Genomic DNA, 19,055 nt, shown 5'->3' with positions numbered 1-19,055 from the left:
GAACCTGATAAGTACAAAACCTAAGCCTTGTCTTTGAACAGGAAACAATTTTCACCAGAAACTGAATTCTGCATTGCATATGAGAAGAACGGTCTTATCTTACTTTACAACACAAAAAAATTAGAGATTTTTTCACACATTTCAAGTGTGTTTTGGCAAGTTGTTTGGAAGCTGTTCAGTCAGTAAGGAATAGTTTCAGTCATTCAAAGATGTACGGTGTAGTCCTCTTTCTTATGATAAACCTCAAGAACTTGATAAGGCCAGGTAGGAAATAAATTTCCACTGGAAAATACCCTTTTAAATAGCGAGAGTCCCAAAACATAAAAAAAATCCCCCTAAATTTCTCAAAATTTTAAAGGCAGAAAGTGTCCTTAAATATCCTGCAAACATTTCAGTAAGCTTTTATAAAAAAAAAAAAAAAAAAAAAAAAAAAAAGTCAAAAGATCAACATTAAATGTTCAGCAGAAATTCCATGAAAATTCCTAAAAAAATTTAAGAAAATTCCCTCAACATTTCTGCTGAAATTCACACAAAAAATCCTCTAAAATTCCATTGAAAATTATGGAAAAAAAAACATTAAAAAAAGCACAAAAAAATTCCTCAAATTTGCATAGAAATATAGAAAGCATAACAAAGCATACTAACCCCTCCCCCCAATAGATAAATAAATAAATAAAAGTCTACAAAATACACAAGCAAATTCCCAAAAAAGTTTTGAGAAATTTCCTGAAAATTTTGACGAATGTCCAGACATTCAAAGCAAATCAAATCAAATTTGCTGGAAATTCTGGGCAATTATCTGTAGAATTCTATTGGCAGAATTTACTACTTTATTGTAGGAATGTCAAAATGTCACAATGTCCTCATGTGTGCAAGGTATCAGGAGGATATAAATAAAGTTTGATTGATAATGCCACTTAACCTGACAGCGCCTTACAGTGTTTCCACTTTTTCCTTTTCATGACTTATAATATTCTAAATCTTCCATGGAGGAATTGAGTAGTTGACGTTTCCTGCTGCAACCTTCTCTTTTAAAGCTTTCTTCCCATCTGATCATTCTGATCCCTGACCTGTTTTATTGGCGTCTTGAACTCTCAGTGACTTTCTAGTGAGCTCTGAAATAATGCAGCACATCATCTGCACTGGCGGCGTAACCAATGGAGGGAAAACCACCCTCATCAACAGACTTATAAAAACCTTCACAACTGTTGTGTGGTCCATCAGGATGGCTTTTTGAAGCCCCACGATCAGATTAAAGCTGTCGAAGATGGCTAGAAGCAGTACAAAGTCATGACTGCTCTGGTTATGGATGCCATGATGAGTACGATCTATAGATGGTTGGAATATGGTGAAATATGAGAAGTCTAATGATGTTGATAACACCCTGGACACCGAGATCGTCCAAAAGTCTGAGACGAAGAAGGAGGAGACTCACTTCCTTATTGTGGAAGGTTTTCTGCTTTACACCTAAAAGCCTTTGAGCCGCATGTTGAACCAACAATACTTTATTTACGAAAAATACAAAAGGAGGAGGTGCACTAGGAACTACACAGTGCCAGATCCACCCTGATGACCACGTCTGGCCCATGTATTTGAAACACAAGAACATCATGGAGGCATCAAATTTTGACCTAAGCAGCTAACTTGAAAGAGTCAGGCCTTTTTCCAGCTCTACCTGCAGTTGAGAAAGCCCAGGATGCAGCACAGTTCCCCTGGTCCAGCGGTTCATGAATCTTTCCTGGCCACTTTTCTGCTGAATTGAAGTAAAGTGGCAGACGGTTGCTTTGAGGATCCATGTTCATCTGACAGAGAGAGAGGAAGTCAGAAAGAGACTGTTATTACAAGTTTGCAACTAATTCAGAACATCATTGCTTCTCTGAGGCACCAATGTGTAGAAAATAACTGGGGACTGATTTACCATCATGTGCAGGTAAACAAGAACAATAAGCAGAAATAAAAGGAATCAGTGCTGTGGGACAGCACACAGTAAATGTCTGAAATGAATCAATGATTCTACAGTTAAATGACTCGGTTTGTAAAGCTTGGTTACATAAGTCTGCTAATGAACCCTCTACATGGTCCTTTTCAGAGACGATTAGGACCATTTGACCTTGTGTCAATCTCCGGTGAACAATCAGGAACCTTTGATCCTGGTCATCTCATTGAAACCATGAGGCTGTTAGTTACATAAGAATGACACTGAATGAATCATTTGGACCTGTGACCTCGCCTCTTTCACAGAAGCATAGAGCCTCTGAGGTATCCTCCTGCTTTTCACTTCAAACTGTTTTCATACTATCGTAACTCTTCTGGAAATTTCACTACATTTTCTGGTTGAGCTACGTGTGTAAACAAATGACCGCATTTTTCACCCAGACTTTTTTTTTTTATGCTGGCCTCTTAGGAAAATTCCCATGTCAAGACAGGATGAGCTGATGTGTGAATGATTCAGGAAATATTCAGAAAACTACCACATGCAAGTAAATGGTAAAGTCCAGCACTGCCAAATAATACAAATAAATTTAATTTAATCGTAGTAAAAATATTGCTCATACATTGGTTCCAAAGTACATTTAAATGCATAGATATTTGCAAAAATTATGCAACTTTTGTTGTTAGCTCTTTGGCTGAGGGGGGTCCTGTGTAATATTCTTTTGAGGGCCCAAAATCCCTAGCTTCGCCCCTGGCTAGGGTGATGGTGTTTACGGCATTTAATCAATCTGTGTTCCCTTCATGCACATGAGGAATACAGTTCCCTTTTTCCTACCAGCCACTTGTATTCTGGTACTGTGAATGTTAAATGACATGTAGCGTTGGCAAAACTGTCATTACAGTGTTAGACTTTGCTTCCTCTGCAATTAGCCAAGTTTTTTTTTCCTGTTTATCCAACAGGATACGTGTGAATAAGCAACTCTGGAAGATTTAAAGTGCAGGCTATGTAAGAATTTTAAATACATTTTCAGCATGTGTGAAAAAAGCCAAATAAACTCGCTCTGTTAGTTTAATCTACAGGTTGGATGCTCTCCTAATCTCCCACCTCTCCAGTATTGCATTCCTCTGGTTAACAGTGAGGCATTTAAAGCTCAAAAGGACACCTGATGCATGACTAAGGAATGTGCTGCTGGTCAGATGTTTGCATGTGTGGATGGTCAAAGTCCAGAAGCACAAACATGTGAAACACCTGACCTGATGGAGTGATAATAGAACAAGATGAAGTGCTGAGTCACAGATTCATTGATGGATTCATCATTCCCCCACCCTTATACATGAGTCAGGTGTTAGTCAAAGAGAGGAGAGATTTATGAATGGACCGTGAGGCTCTGATCCGGCTCCTGGCACAGGTAGGGACACGCTGACGGCGGAAGAAGGACGGGGAGTTGTGAGGTAAGGAGGAGGGGGATGTGAGGTATTTGGGCTGAGGAATGCAAGCAGGGGAGTGAGGATGGATGGATAGATGAAGGATTGGAGGAGGTGCAGACTTGAAGAGGTTGTTCCTTTATTCTGCAGGCAGCCACCATCCTCCTGTGTGATGTTTGCTCCTTATGTAATCCGTCTGGGTAAAACGTAAACAAAGACTGAGCGGATCAGAGGAGGGCGACGTCCCAGACGGAGACTGAGACGGCGTCGCATAGCAACAAGTCACCATAATTAAGAGGGGACTTTTTGATCAGTGTTCCCTTGTTGTATGCACTCATGTTGGAAACCCGCATGTCTCGTACCACATTCTCAGAGGTGGAGCACAACAGCAAAAATGCACTGATGTTGTCTCTCACCTGTCGCTTCTGCTTCCGTTTCTTGACATACATGTGGGATCTAACATGTGGATCTAAGGTGGGCATCTAACACGGGGATCTAACATGCTTCCCACACAAATAATTGTTTTTTTTGTGTGTGTGTTGCACTTCAGTAAAGTCACTAGAAAGCTTCATATCTGTAACTATGAAACTATAGTGTATGTTTGGTTTACCATCTTATTAAAAAGCTGCTAACCTGGTTTTAAACATATTTTTTCAGACAATAAGACCCAGCAAGTTCTAGGTCTACCCTGGGGTGTCCTCCCAGTTGGACATGACTGAAAGACTTTAACTGGAGGTGGCCAGAAGGCTTCTCAGCTGGCTCAACACAAGGGAACAGCTGCTCTATCTCAAGATCCCTTTGGATGTCTGAGCTCCTCACCCTATCTCTAAGGCTGAGCCCAGACACCCAAGTGATTGAACCCACAATCTCATTCTTTCGGTCATTACTGAAGTTCATGGCTATAGGCAAGGGTTGGAATGAAGATCAACCAGTAAATCAAAAGCTTTGCCTACTGGCTTAGCTCCTTCTTCACCATCACAGTACAGTACAACGTCTGCAGCACTGCTGATGCCAACCCGCCTATCAATCTCACAGTCCAGTCTACCCTCACTGGTGAACAAGACCCCAAGGTACTTGGACTTGTTCACTTTGGGTAAAGACTCACTCCCCACCATGAGGGATCAATCCATTGTTTTCCAGCAGAGGACCATGGCCTTGAACCACCATCCTGGTCTGTCTCTCCACGGGTACTGTCCCAGAACTCCATGCAACATTGAAAAGGCGTATCAGCCATGAAAACCCCAAAACATCTAGAGTCTTCAGCATCCCAGGGCAAATCTCATCTACCTGGCACCTTGCTACTGAGGAGCTTGTTAACCACCCCAGTGACCCCCACCATGGATATGGGTGAGCCTTCCCCTGGATCTTCAGAAAGTCTCCTCCTTGGAGAACATTCTAAACAACTTCAGGAGTTCCTCAAAGTGTTCCTTCAATGACTCAGTGATATCCTCAGTCTGAGTCAGCAGTTCCCCACCCCTGCTGACAACAGTCTGAACCAAGCCCTGCTTCCCCCTCCTTTTATAAGACGATCTAACCACAAATTTAAGTGAAAAGGCACCCAACTTTCTAATGACACCTATCAAATTTGTCAGAAGACTTAAGTCATAGACTAATACAGAGAATGTAATGGCAAATGTGACAAGCTGCAGCCTACATTTGTAAATGCAGTTTAGTGTTAATTCATGCTGGACATATCAGTCATACTGCCAGCTGATTAATTATTGTCTCACAGCCAATCATAACTCGTTCTCTCCACAAATAGTCCATTCAAAATGATGTTCTTCTCACTGATCGTTGCTTTATCAGCCTGATCACACCACACTGCTGCTGTCAAAGTCTCACCTCCTCCACCCCAGCCTCCTCTTTTATAGACTAAAGCTTTTGTTGCACCCTCATATTGACTTTTATGCTGCTCCAGACTAAATTTAATTTTACTCAACATGCATTTTCATAAATGCATGTCATTCCCCACTCTCTCATCCCTGTTTCTGACTCTATCTACTTCTCATCTGTACATATAAGGAAAAGATAAATCTTTAAAAAAAGGTTAAATCTTTGACAAGTGTGTTCCAGACTGAATAACACTTTAAAGCAGCTACATGAGGATAAATAAACACACATCCTGTCCTCATACAGTACATGATGGATGTGAAACAATGTCAGTCCTCTGTAAATATTTTAAAAAGTGGCACTTTAAGGTGAAACTTAAGGTTCAAGAGGTCATACCCACTTGAAACAGGATCTTCCTTTAAAAGTAAGGTCAGAGCTCAAAGGTTAGCGTCAAAATGAGAACAGAGAGCTCTGCTTGACTTGAGGCCCATTGTAAAGAATTTCAGCACTGGAGCTGTTTCTATGCAAGCATTCCTGAAAATTCGACTACATTTTGAGACAGTGTGCACTGAAATTCTCCGGGGTTGCTTGTGCACACATGTCTTTGTCAAAGAAAGGGATGCAAAAAAGGATGCACTGTTTTTGCTTTTAGACCATGATGTGCAATCAGATGCATTCACAGTGTCATCAGTAGGGAACAAAAGAAGATAGTGGTGAACATAATAAAGCAGCAAGTGAGGAAGATTGCACATCAGGTAGAAGCCAGTCACAGCATGTAGGTTCAACGCCATCACCCCCCTCTCTTACTGAACAATACCTGCTGCCTTCACACATTTCACCGTGACTTTTTGTGGATATTTTGGAAGGGTTTGGCAAGAAAACGCTGTATAAATGAAAAAGTCAAAACCATATGTGTTCATGCTTGAAATTTCCCGAGATGTTCAGAAGGTCATGTGTGAAAGGAGCTTGATATTACTTTCTCTGTCCACAAATACTCTTCTTTCAACCCCGTTTCGCCGAACTGTCCTGTACCTGGATCTCATTCATGTTCATTATTGTCCTGGAGGGTCTCTGCGTGCCCAGACGGTACCGGATGCCCTCGTCCAGAGTCATTCCGTAGAGCTGGCTGTAGTTAGCTGCCTTCCACCTGAAATCAGATCAGTAAATGTGTAAGATGAGTCACACTGGAGACCTTTAGATACCACTATGTACAAGTGTTTGTATTTTACCCATAGTTTCCTCTGTTGACGGCATGGATCATGTCAGGTTCCATCAGACAGGCGTTCTGCTCACACTCCCAGCGACCTGTAGTCCCACATGTGCTGCAGAGGACAGACAAAAGAAGAAGACCATTAAAGGGATCTAATCTAAATTTATTTAATTTGTTCAAGCTCCAAGTCCGTTAGGTCAAAGGCTTAAATGGAAACAGACAGTAGAAATACATACAAGCTCAAGAGAATTCCAAGATCAGTCAGAATTCAAAAGAATATTAACGTCTTGAAGTGGAAAAAGGAGAAATGTGTGGGAGAGAAATGGAGGGAGAGGTTAAAGGAGACATTAAGCCTTTTAAGGCTGAAGAACTCAGATCCATTTTTAGTCAAAGGAAAGCAGAGCAACTGAAGATGGCAGGAAAGATAAGAAAACAGGATATTAATGATAATCACAATGTTTACTTTGGGAATTCATAAAAATAACTTTAACTATGTCCAAAATACTTTCTGAAGACTCACTATGAGGGAGTGTGAGTGTAGACAGAACAACATTAAGCCCTTTTACTCTAATAAAAACAACCTCATAAAGTCTAAATGTAGGTGAACTAGTTTTAAAGACCTCCTTAAATTATGTTCTTGTTAGATTATGAGCTTGTTAGATGACAGATGTGGGGTCAAGTCAGGCATACAACTGTTGTGGTGGAATTAAAAAGTCTCTCACATCAAGGTTGAAGCCAGATATATTGTCTCTTTTTCACTCTTCAAATAGCAACAAAACATCTCTTTCTCTCACACAGATAAACTGCATCACCAGCAAACACAACTAGCAGCTAAATAATAAAGAATAGTCTGTGTCAGCTGCATGTCTGCAGGTAGGCCTGATTTCTGCTTTCTTATTCCCTTTTTTACAGGGACATCAAAAAGGTTTAACTGCTGTTTTCATGGTAATTTAAGATGCTGTCTGACAGCTTAACAAGGCAAAAATGCCCAAAGTTGGGGATTCTGCTGGTGTTCCTGCTCCCATGATGTGACTGTGTGCAGTTGTACAACTTAAATATCAAACATGTTAGAAATCTAGCCGACTAGTCCAGAGCAGCTGATCAGACTGTGGTCTATTGTGTCCCCTTTACACTGCGCAACAAATGATGCATGATCAGGCTGAGAGTTGGCCCGACTTCCAAGAGAGTTGTGCAAATCAAAATTCTTGTCTGAATCAGATGGTAGCATAAGGGCAGTGTGAGCTGGTGAAACAAACAGGGACTTTCCATAGTCCAGATAGCGTTGTTTCACTTTGGCCTCAATTGTCTATGTAGACTATGAAGGCTGGGTCCATCTACAGCTTCCCTTGAATTCAGACTTAAGGCAGCCTTACACCTAAAGAGTTTTCCTCCGATTTCAAAGTCGCCAACAAAATTTCAAAGTCTGCGTAAAATCATGGGAGTCTTGCTAAAGTTGCAGGTTGCTCCTATGATCTCAGTCATTAGGTGTAATGTGGTCATAAGACTCAATTTTTGCAGTTTTAAAGTGGCCCTTCTTCATCTTTGGTGTTCTGTGACTTAAGTCTTTAGTCTGGTTGGATGCAAGTTATGTTTTTAGTGGCACAACTGTCATCCACAACCAATGGGACCCAGTGTTGTGCATAAGTATGTTAAATCACTTCATCTTCAAAACATAAAAGTGAGCGTCGATCATTCTAGAGCTGCTGAATGTCCACTCAGAACTCAAGAGATTGAAAAACATTTCTGTTCAGAGCAGCAGTCAGATCTCTGAACCACTGTTTTTGTACCATGTCTATCAATACATTACAGGCTGGCATGACAGGTATGGTAAACCACCACTGGGATTTTCAAAGCCCAATCAGTTTGTTTCTGTGGTGAGACTCCTTGTGTTCTCATACAGTACTTCTATTCTGAAGTGTTTCTGGGAAAGTTCTTCGGTTGTTGCAGTAACATGCAAAGTGGCATCTGTGTTGATGTTTCCTTTAGTTTCTTCTTGATGTAAAGGATTTAAAAACATCAGATTATAAGAGAAACTAACTTAAATGTGATCGCCATCTCCTTCTGCATCTTTTTCTCTGCTCAAAAATTGTTGTGTGAATTTCTACCAGATGCATGATGGGAAATAATCTCAAAAGGAGTTGCATTAACATCTTTGTAGTCTTTGCAAAATCTTAGCCTGAGACTAAAAACTGAGCAACTTACTGACAAATTGTCTCTAGATGTGAGAGTGTCTCAGATGTTAATCTTTTTAGAGTCTTTTAAAAGTTTTAGCAAAGTCCTCTGGTGTCTGGCCGGCCGGCTATCTTAGCTCAGCAAGATGACTAATAAAAGTTGAAAAAATCTGTCTGTCTGTCTACATGTTATAACTTTTAATTGCTGGAAAACTCCATAAAGACTATAAAACATAAAGCTCTATGCCAAGATAAGCTGCTGGCTAAAGCTACATGGTGATTGCTCTTTTCATCTCTCATCTCTCAGAAACAGTCAATGAACTTATTTTCAACCCAGTCTGTCACAGCAGGCTTTATAAGTGATGACATGAAGATTTTGTTCTTCAGTCTTCTCCTGTTAACTCATCAAATACAGTTATAAAATCATCATAAATAATTGAGCTTAGCAGCTCCAAGGTTAGCAGACATTTCTTAAATTTCACCATGTTTGAGTGTGTCACAGAGAGAAACAATTAGGGGTGTTTTCCACAGACGTGTCGACCTCCAAACTTAAAATCTGATTTACATCAGACATTGAGTTTACAGATCCTGATCCAAGACCATCACTGAACACAGACACATTGTGCCGGAGAGGCCAACATGCTTTCAGCCACATCTGCAGCTACTGAGAGGACGTCACCTCTAAAACCTCCCTGCTGAGAAACAACGATGCTCTGACATATACTGTACACATGCTGGTAGAGTTTAAACTGATGGTTTTCATTTGTGTAGAGAGACAGTGACATTTCACCTCTTCCTCTGTTCAGCAGGATCACAAACATACAGCGCAGTGCCCTCAGGTCAAAACAGCAATAAATTCACACAAACATTCACATACAGACTCACACAATGACAGGCCTAATGACAGACTAATGGAGAGAGAGAGAGAGGCAGAGAGAAATATGAGGGCTGCTGGGACAGTGGAAGGCCATATTTCACATTCTTGGTCACACTTCGTATGAGAGAGAGAGAGACCCTCTTAACCCCTGAGACCATAAACATACGCAGAGATACACACTACAAACACACACATCTGTGATAGGAGGGTTACTGGCTGGCCTCGTCCCTGACACTGATCCTCCTGATCAATAATGACAACATAATTCTCTGAGAGCTTGTTTTATTGGTTAGATTGCCAGTGATATTCAGTATCCAGTATGAGTATCCGTAAAAAAAAAATATTCATGCACTTAAGAGCAGTGGTTCTCAACTGGTGGGTCAGGTGGGCTGCCAATGTGTGCCAGCAAAAAAATGTGACAAAAAGTTTATGTATGGAAGCCCTAAATGGACATACAGTAAATTCATGCATGTATTTTTTAGGTTTTCCTATTATGACCAGTAAATGTCAGTATTTGTCTCAGGATTTGTACACATTTATCAGTTTTTTTTTCTTTGTATAAAACAGCTTTTTTTTATAAAGATAATGAGGAAATTCCTTGAGAAATGTGAGTAAAATAAAACGAATGCATGCACTTCCTTTTCCAATTTCTCATAAGCAGGTGGTGTTGAGTCCTGATACCTGACCAGTTGAGAACCACTGCTCTAGAGTACTTTAGTCAACATTCACTTGCAATAATCAACAGCAGTACTTTAGTAAACAGTGTGTATGTTTCTAGTTAATTCTGTGAATTCATTGTTAAGAACTTTGTGGTCTTCATACTTCATGTATGAATATGCAGAAGTAAATTGTAATTATTTTTATCATACTAAATACTGCTGTAAATATTGTTGGCAATGATATGAGCCTGAAAGCCCCATAGGGGTCAGAAAGTTGGGAACAGAGGAAAATTAAACCTTTACAGGACCTGTGGGCTGCAATTACATACATTAGCTTTGATCCCTGCACGTTACAAAAACTGTTTAACTGATTTAAGTGGAGAGGAGGTGATCAATATCACTAATACTCAGTCCTGCAGACCTCCCCTAATGTGGTTGATCCAGATTAAGGAAGACCTAAGTCTAGAGGAGTTTTGTATTGAGCTAAGAGGCTGGCTGAGCCTCGTTAACATAAAATCCTCATTTTGTCACAAACATGTTTTTAATGTAAACAGTGATGTACTATCAACAGAATGAACCTTGTGTGGTGAGAGACCGGGTAATGATGAGCTGTTTGTGAACGAGGCTGTTCTACTAAACGGCTCTTTATTGTGAGCCACAGTAGCTAGCTCCTGTTTGAGTGCCAGTTCCCTTTCTGTCATCCTTGGTCATTATTTAATCTTCATATACAAAGACAAACTGTTACCAAGTGAAGAGCAACCAGCTCTACTGAGCTGAGCCAAATGATCTGGATCTCTGAAAAGAGACTAATTTCCCGTCACAAAGAGAGAGATAGAGTTTATCTATGCAGAAATCACTACCTGCCCCCCATTGGGAAGTCATCCGCAAAGAACCTATTTCTTATTTGTTCGCATTACTATGGATGCACGCAATTAGATTTCCAAACCTGTTTATGCCAGTACCGATGTATACATGCCTCTTTTATTGCAAAAAAAAAACCCTTCAAGTGTCTCGAGTGCAAAGAGAGGCTGAATCAGTCTGAGCTGAGAGAGGAACAGGGACTTAGACAGTCTGGTAGTTGTTTTGACTTGGGGCCTCATGGTTCACAGTGGACCTCTTGACTTTTTGGAGACCTAGACAACCATCTATACCTGATGGTACAGTAGCATATCTTACTGATATTTATGGCTGATATATAATGTGTTCTGACAGTTTGTATGGCCAATATATCGGTGGTAAATACTGGCAGAAATTTTCACATATGTCAATACTGATATTTAACCTTTAAAGCCAGTATCTGAAGATACCGATATAATGTTGATAATATCATGTATCCCCGCTGAATACTGTATTTCTATAATATTCATTCTTTTATCTATGTATTCTACATTTAGAATTCTAGAAACTCTGCTGTTTGACTGGATAATTGACTTTTTTAGTATTTCGTCTCTCAGTCTTCAGACTCTATTCTATGATGGACACAAACCCCTTTGGTAAACAGTGCAGGTCTCTTTCCCGTTCTTCCTCTGACACAGTTTTACTCCCAAGACTCATTCTGTTTGAACAGCAAACAAACTTCTGCATTCCTGTCTTGAGGATGCAGAAAACCGCAGCACCTTAGACCACCTAAACCTAATTCAAAGTCTAAAGTCTGTGGTCCTGGATGTACCTGAAATTTAATTGGACACGCTTGCAAGGGTGAATTTAAGAGATGACCAGGGTGGCTGTAGAGAATCTTGTTGCCCCCTCCAGTGGCCACCTCAATATTCTAAACCATGATTGGCTGTGTGCTTTTTCAGAGGAAAGGCTTACACTTGAATCCATTTTTTTCATTTGGCCTCTTCTGTTATAAAAGTCTGACTTCACCACTGCAGGTAAGAGAGATTGACTTACATCGATAAGCTTATCCGAATCATTCAAATAGTTTTTTTTGGTTGGAGGGCTGTGATACCAAATGCTTTTGTGTTTCTATTCAAGTTCTCCTTTATGCACATACTTTGGTGTGTGTTCTGTCTAATGCACACAGAAATACATGCAAAGAAACACACCCATACACTCATGCATCTGAGAGGTTGATTTAACAAACAAAACTATGGCAGCACTGACAAGTGGAATGGACAGTTTGTCAACGTAAAGTCAAATACATGCTCACTGAACACAATATAGCCAAGGATTCCAGCAGATAAAACTAAGTGAATTAAATGTTTACAGACAGCCTTTAGTATAGTGTGTTAAGCTCACAGAAGAGTGATTTATGTAGGGAGTCTTTTGGGGCATTTCTGATGTTGTGGGAATGCCTCAGTAGAATATAACCCAAATCTTCCATCTACATGTTTCAGAGTCCTCTGTGGCACAATTAAAGGAGAGAAGTTTAAAGTAAAGCTGGACTTTGTCTATTAAAAATACAAAGTAAAATTTGCCTGCAGACACACTAGATCTAACTGCTTTGATTTACGTCACACCCAATGTATAATCCAACCTGTCGACACTCTACGCTAGCCCTGGACGCTCATATCACGTTTTTTTTTTTTTTTTTCCCTTCCCGGTAACAGTATTATACATGGTATTACAGAATTAAAAGAGATTTACATGTAAATGCATATTTGAGGGTTACAACCCCTTCTTCTCCTAAAATAAATCTGTGATGGCATACTAAAGTCGAATATGAGCAGATGATTGCTGGAAAAAATGTATAAGTCTCTCTGTGTTCACCTCTTCATAACTGAACCCGTAGCTTTAAGTTTCATTCAGTTTGCTGAGGTGTGTCAAGCTGCTACTGAAAATAATAAAAGCATTCATAGAATACAAGGACTATGGACTTTTATTGTGAAGGATTTGTTGGCGGTACCTTATCATTGCTTTAGCAGCAGTGCCAATGAGTTTTGCCACTACAGGGTTTACAGCTGCTCCTCTGGCCTTTTTTTCACCACAGCCAGCTTCTTTGAAATATCATGGACTTAAAACAAGCAAATCATTAATTTAAACATACCTTTAAACAGTTTTTTAAGCCATTGTAATACAAGTCACTGCAGCTCCTATTAAAGCCACAAACAGGCCGACAGAGACACTGTACAAAGTGAACATCTGTTTTATGTTGCTGTTATTACAGACAACAAACTTCTGCAGGGGAGAACCGGTAACATTACACTGGGCTTCGCATTTATCACACAGACACAAAGGTGTGACATTTGGTTTGTTGTACTACGGTTGCAGTCTATTGCCAGGTGCATGTAGTGTTTTTGCACATGCGTGGGTAGGTGCTCCGAGAAAATGTCTCTATGCATGCACACATTTTGGTTCATTGCAAAATCACACCACCAACTACCATCCTGGCAAGCACACTACAGTGTATTTAGTGTTTCCTGCAGTCTTGTGTGCATAGAGATTGTTTTCAAAATTTTGCTGTCTCTAGGTGGAACTATTTGAAAATGAAGACAGAAAACAAAACTGAAACTTGTCTTATAAACAGGGCCTCACTTTGTTATGCTTGTAGTGGCATTATTCTCACATGTGCATACAACACAACATGAGCATTTAAACTGGTGATGACTGTGTTGCAAAAATCTATACAATGGCAAAAACTTTACCACTGACAGTACTGATACGAGTTCACTGCCCACCGCTACTCTGCACCTAAATTTGCACCAGAAATGTGATCATCTAGATAGCAAAATGCAAACAGATACACTCCAAATCTCTTTACACATTGCACTTTACACCGTCAAAGCCAGGCCCTTCATGCTTCTCTGTTGTAGCATTTTTCCTAAATTTCACCCCTGAGATTGATAACATCTGACTCTGATTTATAACTGCAGGTTCGGCATACTACACATAAATCTTTTCAGTATTTCTCCCCATTCCTCAGAGGTGTAAAATGTGTCTAGATATGACATTTCAGCACTATCTAAGTATTGTACTGACAGATTAAGACAGCCAAGCTTATACTGGATGATGTCCAATCTGAAGTGGTAGCAGACAGAGATAGCTGATCCTTTAGGCTGTAGGATTTTGATGGTGTGAGCAGGAGGTGCCGTTTCTCAGTTAATTTGGAGCAGATAAAGAGTTATCAAGATGCAAACAGGGCAGGAAGGAAAAGGCCCAGTGATCTCATTAGTAACTTTGCACACAACATGTGCTAAGAAAAGCTAAGTCACTATGCTTCTGTGCCATCTAGTGTTAAGAGATCTGTTATTTTTCATAATTGAATGAAGACAAAGTTCAAACCAATTGTGATACTGATGCCAGATAGTTGAATCTGACTGACTGTGGCTGTGATATTTTGCTGTCCAGCAATAATTAGTTTAGTTAAGACCTGTGGGAGGGTAGATAAGGGCCTGCTGGCGCTCATCCTCTGCCAGTGAGAGACATTTAAGGGTAGAGAGGGAGAGCAGCTCAACATCTCAAAGAGGAAGAGGAGTTAGGAGTACGAACATTTGGGAAATCAGTCAGTGGAGAGTGTGGGAGGAGGAAGCAGGAGTGTTCGCGGCCCATTGTGCCAAAGTCAGGGTGCAACTTTTCAAGGGGCCATGTGTGTTGCCTTAGCGAGCACGTGTGAGAGAGTGTGTGTGTAAGACTCTTTTGTTTGGAGGTTAAAGGGAGAGTCAGCACAGAAACACCGTTGTCCTGGAAAACTGGAAGCTATTTTTACCAGCTTGTTTTTGGTAAACCTCCACAAGAGTTTCCATTAGAAGTAACGTCAGCGCCGCCATTTATCACCTCACTCCCTCCCTTATCTATGCAGAAGACCCCCGAGGCCAACGCTAATTGAGCTGCCTTCAGGCTATCAAACTGACAAAACACAGCTACCAGAGTCAAACGGCTGAAGATGCTGACATCAGTGAGGTCAGTGTTTTTTCATGCTTTACAGAAATCTGCTCATAACAAATGCTCTGTCATGGGGGTTAAATCAACATTTGTGTCCTAGAGGACATGTTCTCACACGTCCACCTGTAGCATCTTTTAGAAACATCAAATGACACATAGGTGGGAAACCACAGTGAAGCACAGGTGAGAAATTCACTTTCCCTCCACCCACTCAACCTCCTCCTCCTCTCATAAGAGCTGCTCTCCTTGAATGGCGTCAGTATTGTCTGCAAAGATGACACTAGCCACATTGACTGTGTTGTCCTTGAGGTGTAGAAGGCTGCAGAGATAAAATTAACACCTAACTGTTACAGAGGGCTGATCTGAAACACTGTTTAGCTACTCTTAGCTTCATGTCAGGGTTGTGAAGTGAATATATATTTGTGAATCTGTTCATCAGCGGCCCTGAGCTGGAAGATTTAATAAAACAAAGTCAAAGTCAAGAGTCAGACAAGAATGCAGGAACTCTGAAAAGACCAAATTTATTTACAGAATTGCACCTGGATACGTCCAGAAGTCTTTTCAGTTATGATCTGAATAATGTAGGAGATATGTTGAAGAGGTCAGCAGACACACTGCTGCAGAATTAGATGAATCAATGTGACAACATCATATTTATTTGTTCAGTTTATGCTGCTGGAACCTTGCCTTAAAATGATGGTTCATTTTCAACAACCAGCCTTCAACAATCAGGTCAATGCAGAAGAGCAAAACAATCCCTGTTTCCTTAGCGACCACTTGGGGAGAGCTACACAGGCCAAGAAACCTAATTAAAACCAACGCTGAAATGTCTACTTTTACAATAGAACTGGACACGTTTAAATTTTGGGTAGAACATTTTCTTGGGATTGAATGGTTACTGTATGGTTAGAGTTATTCCGATTCAGATACCAAAATGCAGATATTGGTATCGGCGAGTACACAAGTTCATGCACCAATCCGATACTGTTCTGTTTAACTTATACTTTGTTTGACTAATATTTTGCTTTGTTTAACCATGCTAAATGTTTGCACTATAAACATGGAATAAATTCTTCTTCTCTGCTGGAAAACACTGCATGCACGAGCCACCATGTTTAGAGCAGCAAAGGCGAACCAAAGGACCCACTGCAGCAGCATGAATTGTTGGCTGTGTGACATTTTTATTCTGAATGTGATCGTAAAAATGCCTTCTGGACCAAACTGTCATAAAGGACAAGAAGTGATAGTTAATCAAAAGTGAAATAACTTTTGAATCATAAATCATTGCCTACTACTTGTTTTTCCTTTTGAAGCTAGCTGTTGTGCCCTCCCACCGATGTCTTTGAATCCCTTGAGTTATGCATAGTTAGTGTCATGGCTGGCTTAACTATGAGCTAGAAAGGTGTAACTGTTTGTCAAGAGGCCTGAGCACCTGCCTCACTTCCTTGTGTAAAAGTCTCCAAAGCTCTACTGATTCCATAGCTGAAGAGTCCTGAACTTCCACTGGCATTAATGTAAACACTAAAACTGTGCAGCTGGAGTTTTATGAATGGGTTTCAATGGCTGAGGAGCTACATGTAAGCCTCACATCACCAAGACCAATGCCAGGCGTCAAAAGTAGTGTAAAGCATGCCAACACTGGACTGTGGAGCCGTGGAAACGTGTTCTGTGAAGTGACCAATCACACTTCTCTGTTTGGCAGTCAGATGGGTGAGACCCCATATGGGTCCTATGTGGGTTTGTCCATGGGTTCCATGGTAACCTTTGATTGCCCATGTGAACTGCAAGTGTGGACCAGCCCATAAGAGACCCATACAGGCCCCACCTAGAGATCACTGAAGAACTTCACTGGTCCACACAACACCCTGACCTCAAATTCACTGAGCATCTTTGGGATGAACTGGAAGGGAGATGGCAAACAAGGCGAGTGAAGGCTGTTGAAGCAGCAAAAGCAGGTGCATCTCCATATTAAAGTACAAGGATTTAAAGACAATATCATTACAGTGTCTGGTGGGATTAAAGTCAGGTGGCTGAATCCTTTTTTCCATGTCGTGTAAATGATGAAAAAGGGGTAAAACTGACACATTTCTTGCTTTTTAAAAAAAATAATGTTAGAGTTTTAGTCTACAGGTTTCATGATAAAAAAAAGTCAAGGCCTCCCCTGTCAGCAGCATCAGTCTTCCTACATATTCAGTGACAGCATCCTGAAACAGAACAGTTAACTTCTGCCATCATTAATTTATGATGTACACCTGTTCCAGCCTTCCTGTGAGGAGTTTTTGTGACTTACTCTCGTGGACACAGGAATGAATAATAGTGAAGGAAGTGAAGGCTGACAGGGTTATTCTATGGATAAATGTATGATGAACATGGGATCATTATAAAATTTTCCCTCTGATCATGAATTCTCCTCCTTAAAGCCACCAGTGGGTTCATTATCAAAAACACATGCTGTGCACTCACATATTTCCTAAAGCCACACAATTTTAAATTCCAGCAGAGATCCCAGAGGTACAGTGTGTATTTCCTCATTCATAGCAGCGTGGTATCTGGTGTTTCACTCACTATCAGCATGTGTTAGTTAATGTAGGTGTTAGAAAATATTTAAATAGACTGTATACATGCAGAGAGGGGAAAATGTTTTTACAACTGTCAGCTACTCAGGGGAACATTTATGGGAAAGCCCAGGCTTTAGAGTGTTAATAAGACACAGGGGAGGAAAGAGGGGTTTACATACCATAAATTGCAGTTCTCTTTGTATGTTTGCCCTGTAAAGAACCTGTTTCCATTTCTTTCGCAGGTGCCTGAGAGGAGAGAAAGAGAGGGAACTTAATACCGATGAGTTTTTGAAGTGGTTCAACAATAAAGATCATTTTGCTAATCTTAAATAGAGCCAAAGATCCAACATATACAGCACTCACAGCTAATACCATACAATCACAGAGGCAGAATTCCTGCTCTAAAGTGTTAACAGTAAACCGTGGTGTGTGTGAGTGCAGAGAGGATCTGTGAGGTCTAAGGAGCTCTGAGCTTCAGTAATCCACTGTAGGAATGTGGCGTTAGCTTCTTTCCTGCCTTCCCAGGCTTCTTGGGCCCTCGTCATGCTTTAACCAGCTTAAACTCCAATTCACCACCTCAGAAAAACCTGAAGAAGAGGACCAGAGTGGTAGCCCCTTCATTAGCCCATATAGAGGACAGAAATACCATCTGTGTTCTGTATAATTCACACAGCGTGCCACATTCAGGCTGAAAGGCTGAAATGCTGGCACCATTATGTGCTGCTGTGCTTTGATTCATAAGTGGTATTATGTGTGGTATAATTACACAGCTTACCTACTGAGCAGTTTAAAAAATAGCCTGAAGTCACTCCAAATTCTTACTATCAGCTGCTGTATCTCAATATCAATTACCCACAATACAGCTACAGCTAACCAGCTATACTATACTTATCTAGCAGGGGTGTAACAGAGTATGGAGCTCAGTGAAAGTTCTGTTTCTTCACCACTTGCTCATATCTCTCCCTTCTTCTTCTGTTCTTTCTCTCTTCCTGCTCTGGAGCGCCCATAATCAACTGATTACGAGCGCTCACTCTCTTAACTACTAAGCTAATTAGATTCTGCCACAAGCTTGTTTGACCAGTCATCATGCACCTTTCATGTTTTAAATCTGTCGCCCATTCTTTCGAAGCCAGCCTGTCGTTTCATTGTGGACACTGCAACCCTCCTCCACCCCAGCCACCTCCATTCAGTTCAGTCCATCAGCATCTAGTCCAGATCCTCCCAGGTCTTCTGCTCATCTAATCCCGCATACCTCTGTCACCTTGTCCAAGCCACCTCATCGGTTCCTGGTCCAGCTTCTCTAAAGTCTACTCCTCATCTGATCTCTCATCAACACCACCACCAGTGTCTAAACTCCATAGGGGGTATCCTATTCCTGCTGTTTGCCTCACTACTCCTTCAAGTATATGAAGTCACCACTGTAAGTTAAATCACCAAAGACTTTGCACATTTCTCTTTCATTAAAATGTAAAATAAAGTATTGTTAAACTAGTATCAAGTCTCTCCAGACTGAGGTGTATTTGTCCTGAACTCACAGTTCGGTGCACGTAGTCACATGACAAATACTTC

General features: G+C 40.7%; 1 protein-coding gene across 1 annotated transcript in view; it reads right to left on the bottom strand.

The window, feature by feature from the left end:
• tinagl1 (tubulointerstitial nephritis antigen-like 1) overlaps positions 1-19,055 on the bottom strand; it is a 48,385-nt gene that overhangs the window by 17,372 nt on the left and 11,958 nt on the right. The window contains exons 3-6 of the mRNA XM_041808201.1: positions 17,666-17,732; positions 6,417-6,509; positions 6,220-6,334; positions 1,676-1,802 (exon numbers count right to left, since the gene is read on the bottom strand). Coding sequence (XP_041664135.1) covers positions 1,676-1,802; positions 6,220-6,334; positions 6,417-6,509; positions 17,666-17,732 — 402 coding nt within the window. The remainder of the gene's footprint in view (positions 1-1,675; positions 1,803-6,219; positions 6,335-6,416; positions 6,510-17,665; positions 17,733-19,055) is intronic.

Source organism: Cheilinus undulatus, linkage group 16 (assembly GCF_018320785.1).
Source record: "Cheilinus undulatus linkage group 16, ASM1832078v1, whole genome shotgun sequence".
Lineage (NCBI taxonomy): Eukaryota > Metazoa > Chordata > Actinopteri > Labriformes > Labridae > Cheilinus > Cheilinus undulatus.
This window is presented reverse-complemented; position numbering and strand designations above follow the sequence as displayed.